Below are 21,387 nucleotides of genomic sequence, written 5' to 3'. Positions count from 1 at the left end.
CAGGTTCAATCCCTGTTGGGGAACTAAGATTCCACATGCTACGCAGTGCAGCTGGAAAAAAAAAAAAAGTTAACTGTAGATGTTTACTTCTGGACTCTTAGCTATTTCACTGATCTGTGTGTGTATTACACAGTCCTGATCAGTGCTGTTTTGTCAAATAAGTTTTGAAATTGTGAAGTGTGAGTTCTTCAACTTAATTTTATTTTTCAAGGTTTTTTTTTTTTTTTTCATTTTGTTGGAATCCTTGAATTTCCAGTGAATTTTCCAGATGGTCAGGCCCCAGGTGAGCTTCCTGGGTTCCAAGTCTGTGGCCCAGGAATGGCAGGACCTCATCTCCAGGGCTCTGGCCCATTCAGAGGCTGCTCCTGTGACTTCTCTTCCTAACTGCCTCCCCTGGACTTGGTCCCATCCACTGAGTTCATGGACTGTTATCTTACCCTGAACGTGTCCTTTTATTAATGTGTCCTCCCAGCTTCTTTCTGTACCCCCACCCCTTTGGCCCCAGGGTCTCAACCCTGTCTTGGTACCCTTGTTGACTCTGCCCCTTAGGCTGTGAAAGTCCCTGAGCTGCAAATGTCCCTGAGCAGTAGAAGCTTGTCATTCCAGGAGGCTACAGAGTTGGAGTTTCTGTCTGTGAACTATACTCTAAAGAACTGGAAAGGTACAGCCCTCAGCCAGAGAGCCCTGTACTGGAACATCATGCTGGAAAATTGCTGCAGCCTGGCCCCATTGGGTAATGACTCTGCTCCCTAGTAACTTAGAGTCTGCCTTCTTTACATTTTCTTTGCTATGTTCTTATTCTTTTAATTATGAAAATATTAAGAGAATGGAGAGAATAGTATAATAAATCTCTCTACATCATCACTCACTTTGATAGTCATTAACATTCTCTGTGACTTCCCTGGTGGCTCAGACGGTTCTCTGTACTTCCTTATTAATTGAAGTGAGCTGGTTTAGTTAAGAGTTTGTAGTTGGAAGGAATAGAGAGCCATTCAGTTACTATAAGTCATGAGCTAAGTTACTTAGAGTAAGATTGAAGGATTGGAAACCCTGAACAGACTCACCAGCTAGACCAGGCTTTGGGAAACAAAGCTTTGTGCGGACCTGGGAGCCTCAGCAGCAGAAAAGTGACAGTGAAAGTCACTCAATCGTGTCCAACTCTTTGTGACCCCATGGACTATATAGTCCATGGAATTCTGTAGGCCAGAATACTGGAGTGGGTAGCTTTTCCCTGCGCCAAGGGATCTTTCCAACCCAGCAGCAGAAGTGAAAGGATTTTTACGGCAGTGTTCTAAGACAGCTGTGTCCTGTGTATCTGTTTTTCTATTCCCACTGATGGCCATTCTCTTTACTCTGAATCTTTTGTCCCCCTTCAAGCTCTTTCTTAATTAGACTTCCTATTTCCTCATATGTTCTGTTTGCTGTGGTTCCTGATGGATTTCTTCTCTCCATGCATCATTTCAACTTGAGCTACTACTTGTAATTTCCTTCATTTTGCCCTACTTTCAGTTCAGAATTTATGTAGAAAGGGATTCCATTGGTGGTTCAGCCATTAAGTATCATATTTCTTTGGGCAGAACTTTGTTCCAGGTCACCCAGAGCTGATGACTACTCTATAAGCCGCACTTGGGTCTGGTGCTTGGCCGTGGTCCAGTCACCTAGTCCTGGTCCTTGTCCATCCTGGGATGATCCGGGTTGCTTTGCACAAAACATCGTTTTCTCAGCTTCCCCTTCAGAAAGACTAGGGCAGGGCTGCTTCCTGAAAGGGGCTGTTGTCAGAGGAGTTTCTGGGGTTGACTGGTCTAGGACAGTAGCCTACTCTGGAGAGGGTGGGCTTAGAATTAAAGGGCCAGATACCTTTCATTTTCCATATGCTGAGATGGTATGATAGCTTGTGGTCTGGTTAAGATGTGATTGAAAGGAACCAATATTTTTGTGTTTACCTATGACCATGGATACTCTGCCTTTCCCAGCTTTTATATTTAATTCCAGAATTTAAAAGCAAATACTCAGCTCTTCAGTCTTATTATGTTTACAGGTTATCAAGCTACAAAACATGTACTTTGATTTGTATTTCAAATTATTGCCTTTGTTAATTTTCATAGAAGTGCCTACTGGCACCTCCTAGACCAATGCTCCAGAGACTAGGATGTTGCCAATTTTAGAGCTCTACTCTCTCCTTCAGTACATTTTCCCAGCCTTTTTGAACCCATAGCTTCTCCAAATATCATTACTATTCTTTCATACCAGAATCACTCCTTTTTGTGCACTTTTTCCTGATCACGCCCTCGTAATACACATTTCCCTTCAACTCTCATGTTTGCCTACATGTTTCTCATATTTAGTTTAAAGTATTTGCCATCACTCTCCTTGACATCTTTGCTGTGAACTGTAGAGCTGTACAGTGTCATGGTTGGAGTGAATCCAAGAGTTCATCATTTTACTAAGGAGACACCACATCTAAGTGACTTCTGGGAGATCACACTGTGCTTTACAGTTTGGTCTCTTGCCTTTCAATTGGCCTGCTCACCTGGCTGTGCTGGCTCCACATCCCTCTGTCCTGATAGCTCTGCTTTTTCCCTCCTGTTCTCAATGTGTCTCCTTATTCCTTATCCTCAATGTGGATTTTTTTTTTAAGCTACATAGACTCCTGACAGTTCATTTCCTCAATAGGACAAGAAGTGAGTGAAAGTTGTTTTCTTCTGTCTTTTGGCAGCAGGTGAAAACAGGATGGCAAGTTCACAGTTGTCTCCGAAGCAGGACATTTCTGAAGAGTCAAAGTCAGCTGACAGGACCTCAGGCATACTCTGTGGACTGATTCTTAGAGGACCAGAAGCTGGGGCTTCCTGTGAAGAAGCTTTAGAGAAACTAAAAGTTCAACCCTCAGATGAAGAAGGAACCAGACTGGAAAGTGATTTCTTAGAGATAACACAGGAGGATAAAAAGAAATCTACAAAGGATCGATGTGATGAGTATAAGGAACTTGGGGGACATCCAGATCTGTCCTCCACTCTCTCAAAACATCAGGGAGTTCTGAAGGGACAGAAATTATATCGATGTGATGAATGTGGCAAAGTTTTTAATTGGAGTTCACACCTCATTGGGCATCAGAGAATCCACACTGGAGAGAAACCATATGAGTGTACTGAGTGTGGCAAGACCTTTAGGCAGACCTCTCAGCTCATTGTCCACCTCAGAATCCATACAGGGGAAAAACCTTATGAATGCAGTGATTGTGGAAAGACCTATCGCCACAGCTCCCATCTCATTCAACACCAGAGACTTCATACTGGGGAGAAACCATATAAATGTAATGAATGCGGAAAAGCTTTCAACGAAAGTTCCAAACTCTTTGACCACCAGAGAACTCATACTGGGGAGAAACCATATGGATGCAATGAATGTGGAGCACTCTTTAGTCGGAGTAAAAGCCTTATCCGCCATCAGGTACTTCACACTGGTAGGAAACCTTACAAGTGTGAGGAGTGTGGGAAAGCTTTCTGTTCTAACAGAAATCTTATTGACCATCAGAGAATCCACACTGGGGAGAAGCCTTATGAGTGTAATGAATGTGGCAAGGCCTTCAGTCGGAGTAAATGTCTTACTCGGCATCAGAGTCTCCACACCGGGAAAAAACCATACAAGTGTAGCAAATGTGTGAAAGCCTTCAATCAGATCTCTCAACTTGCTGACCATGAGCGAATTCATACTGGAGAAAAACCTTTTGAATGTAATGAGTGTGGTAAGGCATTCAGTCTGAGTAAATGTCTCACTCGACATCAGCGACTTCACACTGGTGAAAAGCCCTATAAATGCAATGATTGTGGAAAATCCTTCAATCAAAACTCGTACCTCATTATTCATCAGCGAATTCACACTGGTGAGAAACCTTATGAATGTAATGAATGTGGAAAGGTCTTCACTCATAATTCTAGCCTTATGGTACATCAGAGAACCCATACTGGGGAGAAGCCTTATAAATGTAAAGATTGTGAGAAAGCCTTTCGTGATAGCTCACAACTCACCGTGCACCAAAGAGTTCATACCGGAGAGAAACCCTATGAATGTATTGAGTGTGGGAAAGCCTTTAGTCAGCGTTCTACTTTCAATCACCACCAGCGAACTCACACTAGAGAGAAGCACTCAGGTCTGGCTCGGTCTGTTTGTTAAGACATGATTCTCTAAGACAGCAAGAAACTTTAGGTTAAGGTTTCTGTATAAGTATGTTCATCCTGATCTCTACTTGGAACCACCTGTTCCATGTGTACCATCCCAGGACTTTCCTCGTGGTCCAGTAGTTAAGGCTCTGAGCTCCCAAAATGGGGGGCATGAGTTTTGATTCCTGGTTTGGGAATGACGATTCCACATGCCACACAGCATGGCTAACATAAAGAAAAAAAATTAGAAAAAAAAATATGGACCATCTCCAAATGCTCGCTGCTGGTCACAAAGGTGGGAGAGTTGGAGTAACAGTGGAATCTTCCTCCTCCTCTTGGGGAAATAAGGACTACATGTTTCATGTGCTTATAGGTTTCCTTTTTCTTTTTTTGGCTGCATGAGGCAGCTTGCAGGATCTTGGTTCCCCAACCAGGGATAGAACCTGTGCCCTTAGAAATGAAGGCACGAAGTCCTGGACTGCTTGAACCACTGGACCTCCTCCATTTTACCGTTTATATAAAGTCATCCTCTAAGACTGAGTCATTCTTCCTACCTCTTGAGTGTGGCCCTTTTAAAGCTTGGTTTAATCTAGACCCTCACCACTTGTGTTCTCTAGGAAGAAAAGCTTTTCTTCCAGTTTGCCAGTCTGTGTCCCTTGAACCTTTAAGATCCAGGACTTTATTTTTTTTAAGTGTTTTACTTTGGAAACTCCCAGGTTCCGGGGGAGACCCCATATGAACACACAGGTCCAGCCCTCAAGTCTGATTTAAATGTGGCTGGTCATATCTTATGTAGAAACTCTTGTCTGTTGAATGTTTTAATTTATTATCTTCTGGTTCTGCTCATACCCTACCACACTGAGTCTCTGGGGGACAGATCCAGCACTGCTCATAACTCTGTGAGCTGACCACCAGCAGCACCAGAAATGAATGTCCTCGCTTCCTAGGAAAGCACTCAGGCTCTTGGTTGGAGGAAAAGGAGCTACATTTGAACGCTACACCTCAATTTCTATTGGCTATTGCTAGTATTTTAAAAGTTAACTGATTTTTAAAAAATTTTACCTGGATCCAGTTACCTCGTTTAATTAATTTTGGTCTGAAGAATTTTTTAGTTTCATTTCCTAGCTTTTCTAGATATACAATAAGACAGTAACGATTAGTGTTCTCTTAATTTCCAATCTGTATGCCACTTATGTCAAACATCAGCATTAAAAAAAAAGTTGAACAGTGAATAACAGGCATATTCCATGTCTTGTTTCTAATTTTCAGAAAGGTTTTTAAGCATGTCACAGTTGTACCTGTGGTTCACCCTCATTGTTTCTGGTAAGTACTGTGTTAAGGAAGTTTTCTTCTATTCCTGTTTTTAGAAGCAGCAATATGTTATAGTGGTAAAGAGCACAGATTTTGTGCCTGGAAACCTAGGTTCAAATCCTGCCTCCATCACTTTCCTTAGGTGTGTAATCTTGGACAAGCCACTGGGCCACCAGGGAAGTCCCTTCTAATAAGAACATAAACTCCATCATGAGTGCCCTTCCTTTTGTCTTTCATGTGTAAAATGGAGCTACCTCATAGGGCCTTGAGGATAAAATTCATTTATAAGTATAAGGAACTCGAAACAGTACTTGACATGTAGTGTACACATACTGTAGGAAGTTATCATACTAAAGTTTTTATTACGAACGGATGCTAAGTTCTATCAAAAACTTTAAAAATCTGTTGGTAAAATTTCATGGGTCTTATCCTTTACTCTTTTTGTATCAATTTTGTTGGCAGGTTTCCAAATAATTGAAATTTTCTTGTGTTCCTGGAATAAAATCTGTTTTTTCATGGTGATTGTATCTTATTTTTGAAGTACAGAACTAGATTCAGTTTGCTTAGCAAAATTAATTTGGGAGTTTTGTTTCTCTTTTGTTACCTGGAAGAGTTTGCATAATAAGGGAGATATTCTTTGCAGAGTACAGATAACTGGGCCTGATCCCTTTTTGGGAGGAAGGGGATTGGGAGGGACATACCTTGAGCAGCTGTCTTAGTTGGAATTGCTGTAACAAAATGCCATAGAGTGGTGGCTTACCAAACATTTATTCCTCAGAGGCTGGGAAATCCAAGATCAGGTTGCCAGCATGGTTAGGTTCTGGTACGAATCCTTTGAGTCCTGGCTGCAGCCAGCTGCTTCCTTGCTATATCCTCATATTGCAGAGAAAGAGAACAGCTGTCTCTTCCTCTTCTTTTTTTCTTTCAGTGTTTGTTTTTATTTATTTGCTTTCTCGGGTCTTAGTTGTGGCATGTGGGATCTTTGATCCTTGTTGTAGCGTGCGGGATCTTTAGTTGCAGCAGGTGGGATATAGCTCCCTGACCCAGTATGGAACCCGGGCCCTCTGCATTGGGATCATATAGTCTTAGCTACTGGACAGCGAAGTCCTTTCCTCTTCTAATAAGAACTTCATTAACTCCATCATGAGTGCCCTACCCACATAAACTAACCTATTTTGAGTTACTTCCTCAAAGCCCAACTCTACATAGGATCACCCTTAGGTGGATTATGGTGATTAGGGCTTTAACACATGAATTTCAAAAACACAGACATTCAGTCCATACATTCTGCCTCTGGCTTCCCGAAATTCAGGTCCTTTTCATTTGCAAAATAAATTAATTCCATCCTAGCAGCCCCAGAGTCTTAATTCAGCATTAGCTTTAAAGTCTGAAGTCCACAAGTCTCATCTAAACATTATCTAAATCAGATAGGGGTCAAATTCAAGCTGAGGCAATTCTTCAGCTGTGAACCTGTAAAACCAGACAGGTTATATGCTTCCCAAATAAAGTTCTGAGTGTTTATAGGGTAGACATTTGATGTCAATAAAACCCACAGTCCTTCCCTCCTGTGTTTCTCTCCTGTGTCTTTGTTACTATTCATACAGAACATTAACCTTCTGACATTTGGGGTCACCAAATGTGGGTAATTTTCCCCACACTAATTCTCTGGAACACCAGCTGGGTGTCCCACAATTTAGCCCAGTTCTGACACTCTGGAGACAGTGTCAAACTGCACAGTTTAAGGGATTGGTCTCACAAAATTTACACACACACACACCAACTTTAGATACTAGTTCCAAGCCCAGGTTATCACCTGCGCTATTGACTAACCAGCGTAGATCAGAGGTTCCAACAACCACCGCGGGTTTAATTTGCTAGAGTGGTTCACAGAACTCAGGAAAACAGTTTACTTATATTTTCTGATTTTTGTTTTTTCTTATAAAAGCGTATGAGGATGGATACATAGAGTAAGATCTGAGAGGGTCCCGGCACAAGAGCTGCTGTCTCTATGGAGTCAGGATGTGTCACCCTCTGAGGAGCTCTCTGAACCTGGTATTATTGGGTTTTTATGCAGGCTTCATCATGCACGCATCTCCATTATCAAGAGAACAGGGTGGGGGCAGAAGGAGCTGAAAATCTCAAGCTTTAACCATGGTTTTGTCTTTCTTGTGACCAGCCCTCATCCAGGAGCCTACACAGAGTTACTTTATTAGAATGAAAGATGAGACTTCCTTGGTGGTCCAGTGGTTAAGACTATGTGCTCCCAATGCAGGAGGCATGGGTCAGGTTCAATCCTCGGTTGGGGAACTTAAGATCCCACAAGCCACACAGTGTGACCAAAAATAAATAAAGAAAGCAATTTTCCTATCACTTAGTAAATTACAAAGATTTCAGGAACCCTATGTCAGGAACCAGGATCAAAGACCCAAATATTAGAACAAAAGGTGCTCCTGGTGCTCTTATCACTTAGAAAATTACAAGGACTTAAGGGACTCTGTGCTAGGAACTAGGGGCAGAGACCAATGTGTATTATCTCACATTTCAATTCCAAAAAGGAGAAATCTGAAGGGAAAAAGTGTGCTTGTTCAAAACTTAGTTATTCTGGCTCAGTTCTCTGCTCTCCAGGATTAGGGGTGATAGTCCCACCTTCTGGATCCACCGGCTTATCAGAGCTCTAGGGGAGTCTTGCTCTCAAACCTCTAAGTGGCTCTGCCCTCATGGATTCTGTGGGAGTTGTCTGGTCTGTCTGAAACTGAAGTGGTAACCCTGATGATCTCAATCATTCTAAGGGTTATTCTTCCTTTGTCTTGAAGAAGCACACTTTCACACTCTGTCTTCGTTTCTCATTTTACAACTTCAGATGCAGTCATACTGGAGGTTAGGGCTTCAGCCTGTTAATTTAGGGGGGACACAATTCAGTCCTAGCAATACCTCCATTCCCCTGCAATATGCCACCAGTGGTAAGCCTCGATCTGCAACAACCCAGTTATCCTCAGAATTACTTGTTTTAAAAAATTATTTTGAGAGCTCAATAGTTCTGTCGTGTAGGCTTAGTAGATGCAGTGTGTGAGCTTAGTTGCTCCTCAGCATGTGGGTTCCTAGTTCTCCGACCAGGGCTTGAACTTGCGTCCCCTGCATTGTAAGGAGGACTCCCAACCACTGGACCAGCAGGGAAGTCCCTCTCAAGAATTACTTTTCAAAAAAAAAAAAAAAGATAAAAGAATTACTTTTCATCCACTGTGTTGACATCCTCATTACTGACCTGACCAACAAGCTGGCCTTGACCAGTCTCTACGTGAGGTCATAGATTTTATGACACACAAGAAGGGTTGACAACCCTGATGAGATGCAAGACCTGCTCAAAAGTGCAGCTTCTATGAGCCACCTGGGCGAGTCATCAGAGGAGTATCCCTGATAAAGTCAACCAAAAGCTGCTGTCCTTGGCAGACAAGGACACCACCAACAAGAAAGAAGCTAACTGTTAGGCCTGTTTAGCTATCGGAAGCAACAGGTACCAAATGTCCTTTATGGCAAGGTTACCTGCAAGACAGCCATCTATGAATGGGGCTCCTAAAAGCAGCAGACTCTAGAGGTTGTGCTAGATGTGTTGGCATGGGCCCTGTCATTGGGACCAATGATGCTTGCCAGCTCTGGAGCTATGTATCGTAGAGACTTACGTGATAATTGGAGCCTACAGGAACAAGAGACTGCTATTTGGATACATAGGCCTCTTGAGTTTGGGACATGTGAATACTAAAGGCAGCTGCCAGAAACACCCCCTTCAAATGGCAACTCCTAGTTGGCTTTTGGCCCTAATGAAAACAGAGCTCCTGACTACCAAAGCCCTGTATGTGACCTTAAGACCCGAGTTGCCCATCCTCACATGAGTACTCACTTATCTTATTAATAAAATAGGACAGGATTAACAAAGTGCTATCATTAATATTACATCCCATATCAAGCCTCAGTGGGATTCCAGGGGTGGGCCAACTCCGTGAAGCAGCTGCCTTTCCGGAAAGGACTGAACAGCCTGCAGAGAGCGCTCTCACCACACCCTTAGTGAAGTGCAGTGCACGGGTCAGAGATGTTCCAGTTGATGGTATGGTTTGTGTTTGCATCTTTTCTTAGTTTTCACATTTTGGGACAAAGCGTCCTGGGTTCAACCAATTCAGTGTGAATCTTTACCTCTTTCAGCAACACTGAGTATAGCTGCTAATGCCTCTGGGTGGTCGCCTGCCTGATCCTTCCTGTAGGCAAATTACCCACAACATATTTCATAATTGCTCTCTATAGAGTTGCCTGCTTCATTTTTTGGGTCTCAAACTTCCTTCTCAGTCCAGAGGTTATTGTGGAACTTAACAATAGAACAGTCATCTTAGGCTTGGGAAGTCATTTCAAGACAGTCATACCCTCCCCCAAGGAAAAATCACCAGCAGTTACAAGCAGTTAGTGGTCCAGGAAGATTGAGCAATGACACACCCAGCCCTAACCACGATACGGGTGGAACATTAACCCAAGGGTGACCAGAATGGACCATAAAAGAAGCCCAGTTTCTCTCCCCCACCGGAGGCAGACACTTCTGGGTCTCTCTTGCTGCTCCCTTGCAGTGTACTCAGTAAATCTCACTTGGTACCCTCACTTCTGACTCAGTAAATCCTTTTACCAGGTGCTGGCCCATCACCACACCCCTTGACAGTTACCATTCAGTATCCCTGCCATCCAACAACACTTGGGATACAGCAATAAATAAAAACAGATTTTATAGTCTCTCTTTCCCATTCCTATTACCTGACCCAAAGATGGATCCCCTACCCATTACCGATAGAGATTCAGCTCTCCAGGAGAGCCTTCCTGATACTGTCTTTATCCCTGGATCCAAAGGCATACCATCATCTTTTTGGAGGAAGACAGAGGAGGGCTTTTAGAATGTTAGGGATGGAGGAAGGATGTGTGTGAGTTCCTGGCAAGGGAGGAGAGGCTGAATTCCACTTTAAAATCTTTTTAGTACTACTTAAAGTATCAGTATTTCTTTGCTATGTTAGAAAGTACTTTAAAAATTCAAACATCATCTTTGTTAAAGAGAACACATTTTTTGATTCCTTGTTTTCCCCCACGAAGCAGGGCTGAGTTTGTGACCAGGAGTGGAAAATCCCATTGTAGGGTAAGGGAGTTCGAGAAGACGAGGTTCGAAAAAAGAACGAGACCAGCATTTTACAGGAACAGATCACCTTTAATGAGGCGAGAAGGGGCAGCAGGGAGATTAGTGAGCTGCTGCACTAACTCAAGAAAAGAGTAAGTATATATAGGCATATATGTGGAAAGCTACTGTATTAAGGGGGCCTGTCCTCCAAGGTGGTTTGGAGTAGTTATCTCTTTAACGGCTGGGGCAAGGAATTTTGGAGATCAGCCAGAGGCTGGACCCGCTGCTGGGAGCTGGGCCAGAGGCTGGACCCGTAGGGAGCTGGGCGTAATCAGCCTTAATGTCCATTTTTTTTTTCCGGGTGAGACAGTTCTTTGTTTTGCATAGAATGGTGGGGAGGACCTGGAGGAGGGTTTTAACTCCAGGCTATTTTGAGCCAGGTAACTTTCCTTCACCCATCAGGACAGTTTTCTTTCTGTCACTTGGCCACAGCTAATTCTCGTTTGTACACTCTGATCTTTCTTTGGCCACAGTCCAGAGCCCCCCCACAACTCCCACCCCCGCCTCAATATACCAAGACTTATCTCTTCACATTTCCAAATAGGAGGTAAAGGAAATTCCCTGGTGGTCCAGTGGTTAGGACCCCACGCTGCCACTGCTGGGGCCTGTGTTCTGTCCCTGGTCAGAGAACTAAGAGCTCCAAAAACCCTGTGGCAAGGCCAAAATCAAACAAACAAAATAAGGTAAAAAAACGGGGGAGGTAAAACTTTCCTCCTTTTTCAAAGTCAAAAGCTAATGCGTTATAAATTTGAGAACAAGCAAATGAATAAAACCCTTCAGCAACGCTGCAGGGAATCAGTGTAAAAGGAAGGATCCTTCATCCTCAGGTTGTCAACCCTAGCTACACTTTGTGACCATCTGGGTAGTTAAAAAGAAATAGGAAAACCTAGGCCCCACCCACAGTTTTGCACTTAATTGAGAAACTACTCAGGGGATTATGCATGCATTTGCAGTCACTCAGCTCTGTCCAACTCTCGGCGACCCCATTGAATGTAGCCTGCCAGGATCACCTTTCCATGGGATTTTCCAGGCAAGAATACTGGTTGTTGTTCAGTTGATCAGTCATGTCTAACTCATTGTGACCCCAAGGACTGCAGCATGCCAGGCTTCCCTGTCCTTCACAGAATACTGAAGTGGGTGGCCATTTTCTCCTCTAGGGGATCTTCCTGATCCAGGTATCAAACCTGTGTCGCCTGAGTCTCCTGCATTAGCAGACGGATTCTTTACCATCTGGGAAGCCAACACAGGGGATTATCAGTTCAATTCAGTAGCTCAGTCATGTCCGACTCTTTGCGACCCCATGGACTGCAGCATACCAGGCTTCTCTATCCATCACCAACTCCCAGAGCTTGATCAAACTCATGTCCATCAAGTCGGTGATGCCATTCAGCCATCTCATCCTCTGTCGTCCCCTTCTCCTCCTGCCTTCAATCTTTCCCAGCATCAAGGTCTTTTCAAATGAGTCAGCTCTTCACATCAGGTGGCCAAGTATTGGAATTTCAGCTTCAACATCAGTCCTATCGATGAACACCCAGAACTGATCTCCTTTAGGATGGACTGATTGGATCTCCTTGCAGTCTAAGGGACTCTCAAGAGGCTTCTCCAACACCACAGTTCAAAAGCATCAATGCTTCGGGGGCTCAACTTTCTTTATAGTCCAACTCTCACATCCATACACGACTACTGGAAAAGCCGTAGCGTTGACTAGACGGACTTTTGTTGGCAAAGTAATGTCTCTGCTTTTTAATATGCTGTCTAGGTTGGCCGTAGCTTTTCTTCCAAAGAGCAAGTGTCTTTTAATTTCATGGCTGCAGTCACCATATGTAGTGATTCTGGAGCCCAAGAAGATAAAGTCTCTCACTGTTTCCATTATTTCCCCATCTATTTGCCATGAAGTGATGGGACTGGATTCCATGAACTTTGTTTTTGAATGTTGAGTTTTAAGCCAGTTTTTTCACTCTCCTCTTTCACTTTCATCAAGAGGCTCTTTAGTTCTTGCTTTCTGCCATAAGGGTGGTGTCATCTGTGTATCTGAGGTTATTGATATTTCTCCTGTCAGTCTTGATTTCAACTTGTACTTCATCTGGCCTAGCATTTCACATGATGTGCTCTGCATAGAAGTTAAATAAGAAAAAAAAAAAAAAAGAAGTTAAATAAGCAGGGTGACAATATACAGCCTTGATGTACTCCTTTCCCAATTTAGAACCAGTTCATTGTTCCATGTCCAGTTCTAACTTTGCTTCTTGACCTGCACACAGATTTCTCAGGAGGCAGATAAGGTGGTCTGGTATTACCGTCTCTCCAAGAATTTGCCACAATTTGTTGTGATCTACACAGTCAAAGGCTTTGGTGTAGTCAATGAAGCAGAAGTAGAATGTTTTCTGAAACTCTCTTGCTTTTTTGATGATCCAGCGGATGTTGGCAATTTGATCTCTGGTTCCTCTGCCTTTTCTAAATCCAGGTTGAACATCTGGAAGTTCATGGTTCATGTATTGCTGAAGCCTGGCTTGGAAAATTTTGAGCATTACTTTGCTAGTGTGTGAGATGAGTGCAATTGTATAGTAGTTTAAACATTCTTTGGCATTGCCTTTCTTTGGATTGGAAAGCAAACTGATCTTTTCCAAGCCAGGAGATTATATTGAGCAGCAAAAATTAAAAGTCAGTGATTTACAGTAACAGTTTTTTCCTACTCAAAGCCTGGTATAGGAACACAACGTGGGCACATTTGCGAGTTTCTCAAGAAATAGTCTTGTTGCAGAAGTCGGACCATTGAGAACCTAAGCACCATACTCAGAGGGTTGGAGAACTCAGGTTTATTAAGCCAGCAGTCCCAGATAAGCTAACACCCTCTAGTTCTGGGGCCTTCCAAGTTCAGGGTGAGCTTCATTCTTATGGGGTCAGTACACACAATTACAGTTGGCACTGGTTGATTGGTTACCTGGTTGCTATGGGCTACGGGCAGTTACAGAGTGTGGAAGTTGTTATGGGTTATGTGCAGGGAATTTCCAAACAGAAACTCGTAGAAGCAGAAACAGAACATTCCATACTTATCAGAACATCTTATAACTATAAGATGCTAGGTCATCTTGTTCCTATCTCAGTGCAGCCAGTATCTTACAGAAGCAGAATGAGCATGAAGTTATTTCTAGCTGAGTCTAAGTTTTAAGTTTTCCTCTTCAGTCTTTACCAGCTTCCAGAGAGCTCCCAAAGTGGAATCTGCAGTTTAACAACCGGTTAAACCAGGGTAACCCCAAGTGATTTGTATTCATATGCACATTCAAGTTGGAGAAGCTCTGCCCTGGCTCCTGCCAAGTCAAGCAGCCCAACATGAAGGGAAGTAAAGCTCTCAGGAACCAGAGTTCCAAGGACAGGCTCCCAGCAGAGGAGGGGAGAGATCGCCTTGCTGCAGGCTCTGTGTGTTGACTCTCAGAGAAATCAGGTAGCAGCAGAGGTGGGCTGAGCTTCAAGAAGCTGGGCAGGACTTCAGAACAGAGCTGCTGTCTGAACAGAGCAGAAGGAGGAGTCTGCTCCTGAGTTCTGCAAACGCTGGAGGGCTGATCTGCTGAATCTGCTGGACCACAGCAGTCTGGGTGCTGTCCATGTTAGCTGCTGTCCTGCTGAGTAGTGCTAAGTTGCTTCAGTCGTGTCCAACTCTTTGCAACCCTATGGACTGTAGCCCACCAGGCTCCTCCGTCCATGGGATTTCCCCAGGCAAGAATACTGGAGTGGGTTGCCATTTCCTGCTCCAGGGGATCTTCCCAACCCAGGAATTGAACCTGCATCTCCTGAATTGATTCTTTACCACTAGTACCACCTGGGAAGTCCACCCCAAACACAGAACCTGCTCAAGCTCCTCTTTGATGCGAACATTTTGTTCTCAGACAAAACAAAAAGCTCTTTTCGGTGGATGGTTATGAATGTTCAGCACCCCCAGCCCCACTCCAGCTGTCCCAGCCACCTTGAGTTCCACCCCTGTGGAGACCAGTTATCAGGAACATTATTTGTCCCACAGTAATCAGTACCAAGGTTGCAAAGAACTGTTGACTTATAGAAAGACACACGATGAAAGAATTGTGAGTTGGAGTTTTATTTGGGGGTCTTTTTGAAGATGAAAGTCCAAGAAAGAGCCCCTCAGTTGGCTCTGAGGAGCTGCTCTGAAGAAAGAGGGGAGAAACCAGTTTATATATGATTTTGGCAAGGAAATACATGTAGTCAAGCATATGTCTTGGTGGGTGTGTGTTAGTCTCTCAACCTTTGCAACCCTGTGACTCTTTGCAACCCTGTGAACTGTAGCCCACTTCTGTCCGTGGAATTCTCCAGGTAAGAATACTGTAGTGGGTAGCAGCCATTCCCTTCTCCAGCAGATCTTCCTGACCTAGGGATTGAATCTGGGTCTCCTGCATTGCAGAGGATTCTTTACTGTCTGAGCCACCTGGGAAACCCATATGTCTTGGTACAAAATTTCAAATGCATATATCAAGAGAAGAAAATATGGCAGATCATACAGAAAAGATGTCTCAAGTTAATGGTTTTAGTGCATTTCTATGTATGGGAAGATTAAAAAAAAAAAATCCAGGGCCATTAAAATTCTTCCTGAGATATACATCTAACTATCTATGGGGTTGGGCTTCCCTTGTGGCTCAGCTGGTAAAGAATCTGCCTGCAATGTGGGAGACCTGGGTTTGATCCTTGGCTTGGGAAGATCCCCTGAAGAAGGGAAAGGCTATCCACTCCAGTATTCTAGCCTAGAGAATTCCATGGACTGCATAGTCTATGGAGTTGCAAAGAGTTGGACATGACTGAGTGACCATTGCTATCTATGGGGTCTGTTTTTAACTGTCAGGTCAGCAACTACAGTGGGTTACAACTTAACCCTTGCAAAACTGGGTGGTGAGCAATGCTCTTTGGCTTAGCGATCCTCATTTTTCTGTGTCCACAGAACAAAGAGCTTTATTTTGGATCTGGGGAATTGCAATTTGGGAGACACAGTCTTGGGTAAAACCAAAAGAATGTTCCAAGGAAGAGAAAGAATCAGGGGCTTATAAAGGCAGAAACCATGAGATTGTTAAAGTTGTAAGAATTATGATTGGGTATGTAAAAAAGTAAAAATGTAAAAAAGGAATATTTGCCCTTAAGGGATAGACTGTCATAAGTTATTTAGGGAAAGGTTCTGATAAGTATCTTGGGTTTCTGAAATATTGTGTAGATGTTCTGTGTGCCTGCTTTAAGTCAATAAGCGGTCAAAAGTTCAGATCCCATCCTGGCTGAGATGGGTATAAGTCCTACTTCCTCAATGCCCTCTTGTCTCCATGTGAGTGAGTGCTCTTAGCAATACTGACTTCATTTTTATTTTCTTTTCACATATTTCAGATGGAAATTAATGGACATATTAGGCATAGACGAACAGTTCCTATCTTCCTTTTGGGTGTGTTGGATATTTTCCAGTTGCACTCTGTCCCCCACTGCTGCCCCACAACCACCATATTCACTCTTGGTTCTTCTGAACCCTGCCTTAAGACTTGGGAAGCTGACCTTCTTGGACTGCCCTCCAGCTTCCAGTTGGGTTATGCCAGTGGCAGGCCCTGACAGATCAGAAGGAAGCTCAAGTTTAGGAACTTGCTCCCCCAGATCACTGTATGCTGGACTGTGGATTGAGTATGTCCCTAGGCTGAAGGCTACAGCTTCTGTCAGGTAGTCTGCTTCTAGAGGTGGTAATAGCTTCCTGTTAAAAAACAAAATTCAATGGAATAAATTTTAAAGAGCTTGTTGGCTTTCTTCAACAATTCATGAATCAGCCAGCCTAGCAGATAGAAAGGAGTGCAGAGGAGCTTTACAAAACAAAAGACTAATAGGCAGAAGGGAGTAGGAATGAGGAAGTTATATAAGGCAAAAAAAGTGGGTTGATTATAAGGTTACTTTCCTTTATAAGGGAATGGCAAGGGTCTATCAGGTAGATTACCTAACTAATGCTGATCAGGAAATTTCTGATGGACTGGAACTAGTTTTAACATTTCAATTCTGGCAGAGTCAAAGCTTTTAGTTAAGTTTTATTTTGATGGCTTGGCACTTAGCATGAGCTACTCCATTTTGGGCCTGTTGTTTTGTTTTTACCATTTCAAATATCGCTAGCCTTGAGGTTTTGTACCATGTCCTTAACAATTATACTTTTCATATATCACCCCTTGAACCCTCCTTAGTTATACTGTGCCTTTGGTTTCTCTTCCATCTCATCAATAGCTCTCTTGCCAGGATCCACTCTCTGTTTCCATCCTTGGTGGCTGGGACATTGAAAAAGAACCTAAGGTGGTTCAAACAAGTGGAGCAGAGCCTCAGGTCAAAGATGGAACATCCCTCCTACTGAAAAATCAGTTTGGGAACATGGTGAGGCCTGGCACTAGGATGCATCTACCAGAAGACAACCAGGACAGCTCCCTGGCCCCTTGGCACAGCAGCTTGCACGTGTGCTGCAATGGGAGCAGGTGGTCTTTGTAGCATTGGCTCTACCCCCTCCCCATTCTCTGGTGTTGTTGATAGAGAACATTTGCTCCTACAGGCACTAAGCAGTCTCTTGATGTGGCTTCAGTCCTTCTTCAAGCAGCCTCTGTACCCCCAAACCTACTCCTCCAGGATTCCACAGATTGGCAAATAACACCACTTCCTCAACCACTAGGTGAGCCTTGTTAAACCTCACCAATGGGGCTTTTAAAGACCAGACAGCAGGCCCAAAATGGAGTAACTGATGCTAAGCTCCAAAATAAAACTTAAAGTTTTGGTTTTGCCAGAGATGGGATTTTAAAACAATCCCAGTCTATCAAGAATTTCCTGATTAGCACTATCCTTTATAAGGAAATCAACCTTGCAACAACCCATATCTTTTTGCCTAGTATAATTTCCTTGTTCCTGCTCCTTTCTGTCTATAAACTCTCTTGCCTTGCATAACTCTTTGGAGCTCATTTCAGTCTCATAGATTGTATGCTGTCTGACTTATGAGTTTAAGGCCAAGAAGATCTTTAAAATTTTCTTCACTGAATTTGTTCTTTAACAGTTTTAGTGATAAGAATAGGATCCAAGGGAGTCTACTAACATCCTCAAGGACAATGAAAAACACAGGCACTGGCACCAATGAAACCTTTTTTGGAAATGCAGAGTCTGATTTCCTGGACCAGGAATTGAACCTGTGCCCCCTGCAGTGGAAGTTAAAATTCCAGTCACTGGCTGCTGCTGCTGCTAAGTCGCTTCAGTCGTGTCCGACTCTGTGTGACCCCATAGACGGCAGCCCACCAGGCTCTGCCATCCTTGGACCACCAGGGAATTCCCTCTTGCTGCTTCTGAAGTTCATGGGTAAGCTTCTCTTGAATCTGAGTTCCCCCTTTGCATCTGAGCTTGCTGCACTCATCGATTTTCCAGTCCAGGGTTAACAGGGCAGCCTGGGCTAACAGGAGGCTCTAACAGAGCACCAGTTCTTAGCTCTTGGTCAGTCCACAGTACCATTTCTTTGGTTACCACTGGCATCCACAGGTCTGTTTCTTCTTTAGTTATTGTTGGTTTCTTCTGATATACATACACATAAGTTAAAAGAAAAATAGATTTATTGTTAATGGGAATCTTGGAAGGCCAAGATGCAAAATATGGGTTTAGACTGAGCACCTAAAAGCTGTTTGAGCTTGCCATCTAGATTGGTTAAGAAGTGGATCAATATGAGGTTACCCTCCAATCTCCAGAAAATTTTTGTGCATTGAGGAGCCCAGTAAAACATAAAACACTACAAAATCTCCAACCCGGTGGTACATTCCTGTTAGATAGAAATAGACTCCTCAAGTTCAAAAGAACTAAGTGCTCTACCTTCTGACACACCTGCTTATTTTTTGTCTAAGAACTGTGGTCCTAGAAGCTATAGATACATACAAAAATGTCAAAATATTACTAAAGACAACTCGATTTACAATGGCCATTATGGAGAACATTCCATAGTTAGACAAGGTCATTCATTCAAGAAGTACAATTGAGGGACTTCCCTGGCAATCCAGTGGTTAAAACTCTGCACTTCCAATGTAAGGGCTGTGGGTTTGATCCCTGGTTGGGGAACTAAGATTTCACATGCCATATAGCGAGGCCAAAAAAGAAAAAATGAAAATGAAAAGGGAGTAAGACTTCAATTAAAATTATTTTTTTTTAAAGTACAGCTGAAATCAAGGGTTCCCAAATCAAATCAACCAAAAGGGATACTTATTACTTTAGTTGATATGCAGAAGCCTCCAAAAGGTTTGAAGATTCTAAAATAGCTTCACAGAAAGATTCATTGCAAAAGGCTAATGAAAAGTTAAAGGCACGAGAGGTACTCAAAACCAAAGACTACAAAACTGACGTGACTCCTACCACTCCCATCTATCTTCCTTTACCTGAGTACTCGAAGTCTACTGATCCTCTGTGGATGAGTGGAATCACCTTTTCACGCTGAAGAGACTATTAACCAATTAATTTTTATTTCATTTTTTATTTATAGTAAATTTTACTTTTGTTGATTTCCTTTAACAGAATTTCAAAGTAAGTCTGTGTGCTAAAATAAGCAAAAGAAGAGATATCCTAAATCTCATTAACAGATCTTTTTCACACTGTTCCTCTGAGTAGGGCAAAGGGTTTCAGGGTCCCCAGTGGTGACACTTAACATTTTGTCCCTGGAGATTTTACCTATAGATACAGAAAGAACACATAACACCAACACACAAGAATCAAACCATATGAGGGTACCATAGGAAGAAGCTGATACACTCTGTCCACCTCTTTAGGGTTGTAATGATAATGACTGACTTTCTTTTTACTAAGTTCAATCTTGGGTTTTTTTTTTTTTTTTGCTTTTGTTTTAAGTAAAATGTCAGAAGAATACACAGAAGAACTGTACAAAAAAGATCTTCACGACCCAGATAATCACAATGGTGTGATCACTCACCTAGAGCCAGATATCCTGGAATGTGAAGTCAAGTGGGCCTTAGGAAGCATCACTATGAACAAAGCTAGTGGAGGTGATGGAATTCCAGTTGAGCTATTTCAAATCCTAAAAGATAATGCTGTGAAAGTGTTGCACTCGATATGTCAGCAAATTTGGAAAACTCAGCAGTGGCCACAGGACTGGAAAAGGTCAGTTTTCATTCCAATCCCAAAGAAAGGCAATGCCAAAGAATGCTCAAACTACCACACAATTGCGCAAACGCTAGTAAAGTAATGCTCAAAATTCTCCAAGCCAGGCTTCAGCAATGCGGGAACTGTGAACTTCCAGATGTTCAAGCTGGTTTTTTTCTAAAAGGTAGAGGAACCAGAGATCAAATTGCCAACATCTGCTGGATCATCGAAAGAGCAAGAGAGTTCCAGAAAAACATCTATTTCTGCTCTATTGACTATGCCAAAGACTTTGACTGTGTGGATCACAATAAACTGTGGAAAATTCTTCAAGAGATGGGAATACCAGACCACCTGACCTGCCTCTTGAGAAACCTGTATGCAGGTCAGGAAGCAACAGTTAGAACTGGACATGGAACAACAGACTGGTTCCAAATAGGAAAAGGAATCTGTCAAGGCTGTATATTCTCACCCTGCTTATTTAACTTATATACATCATGAGCAATGCTGGGCTGGAAGAAGCACAAGCTGGAATCAAGATTGCTGGGAGAACTATCAATAACCTCAGATATGCAGATGACAGCATCCTTATGGCAGAGACCGAGAAGAACTAAAGAACCTCTTGATGAAAGTGAAAGAGGAGAGTGAAAAAGTTGGCTTAAAGCTCAACATTCAGAAAACTGATATCATGCCATTCGGTCCCATCTGCTGCTGCTGCTGCTGCTAAGTCACTTCAGTCATGTCCGACTCTGTGCTACCCCATAGACGGCAGCCCACCAGGCTTCTCTGTCCCCGGGATTCTCCAGGCAAGAATACTGGAGTGGGTTGCCATTTCCTTCTCCAATGCATGAAAATGAAAAGTGAAAGTGAAGTTGCTCAGTGGTGTCTGACTCTTAGCGACCCCGTGGACTGTAGCCTACCACGCTCCTCCATCCATGGGATTTTCCAGGCAAGAGTACTGGAGTGGGTTGCCATTTCCTTCTCCTATCACTTCATGGCAAATAGATGGGGAAACAGTGGAAACAGTGGCTGACTTTATTGTTTGGGGCTCCAAAGTCACTGCACATGGTGATTGCAGCCATGAAATTAAAAGACGCTTACTCCTTGGAAGGAAAGTTATGACCAACCTGGACAGCATATTAAAAAGCAGAGACATTACTTTGCCAGCAAAGGTCCATCTAGTCACGGCTATGGTTTTTCCAATAGTCATGAATGACTGTGAGAGTTGGACTATAAAGAAAGCTGAGCGCCGAAGCATTGATGCTTTTGAACTGTGGTGTTGGAGAAGCCTCTTGAGAGTCCCTTAGACTGCAAGGAGATCCAATCAGTCCATCCTAAAGGAGATCAGTTCTGGGTGTTCATTGGTAGGACTGATGTTGAAGCTGAAACTCCAATACTTTGGCCACTTGATGTGAAGAGCTGACTCATTGGAAAAGACCCTGATGCTGGGAAAGATTGGGGGCAGGAGGAGAAGGGGATGACAGACGATGAGATGGTTGGTTGGCATCACCGACTCAATGGACATGGGTTTGGGTAAACTCTGGGAGTTGGTGATGGACAGGGAGGCCTGGTGTGCTGCAGTTCATGGGGTTGCAAAGAGTTGGA

At 43.2% G+C, this 21,387-nt stretch overlaps 2 protein-coding genes across 3 annotated transcripts in view; both read left to right on the top strand.

The window, feature by feature from the left end:
* Positions 1–21,387, top strand: part of ZNF445 (zinc finger protein 445) — a 61,893-nt gene that overhangs the window by 6,446 nt on the left and 34,060 nt on the right. The gene's annotated exons all lie outside the window — the stretch shown is intronic.
* LOC102273473 (zinc finger protein with KRAB and SCAN domains 7) lies at positions 271–5,016 on the top strand. Its single transcript, XM_070359823.1, has 2 exons — positions 271–733; positions 2,717–5,016. The coding sequence occupies exons 1-2, from the start codon at positions 574–576 to the stop codon at positions 4,168–4,170; spliced, it is 1,614 nt and encodes a 537-aa protein (XP_070215924.1). The 5' UTR covers positions 271–573; the 3' UTR covers positions 4,171–5,016.

This window comes from Bos mutus, chromosome 22 (genome assembly GCF_027580195.1).
Source record: "Bos mutus isolate GX-2022 chromosome 22, NWIPB_WYAK_1.1, whole genome shotgun sequence".
Classification (NCBI taxonomy): domain Eukaryota; kingdom Metazoa; phylum Chordata; class Mammalia; order Artiodactyla; family Bovidae; genus Bos; species Bos mutus.
Note: the sequence above shows the minus strand (reverse complement) of the source record. Positions and strands in the feature narration are given on the sequence as shown.

What these genes read in the sequence shown, in the direction of transcription:
- LOC102273473 (XM_070359823.1), top strand. Translation starts at nt 574, where the DNA reads ATGTCCCTGAGCAGTAGAAGCTTGTCATTCCAGGAGGCTACAGAGTTG. An exon ending in CTGCAGCCTGGCCCCATTGG is followed by an intron (nt 734 to 2,716) that starts GTAATGACTCTG and finishes GTCTTTTGGCAG; the next exon opens with CAGGTGAAAACAGGATGGCA.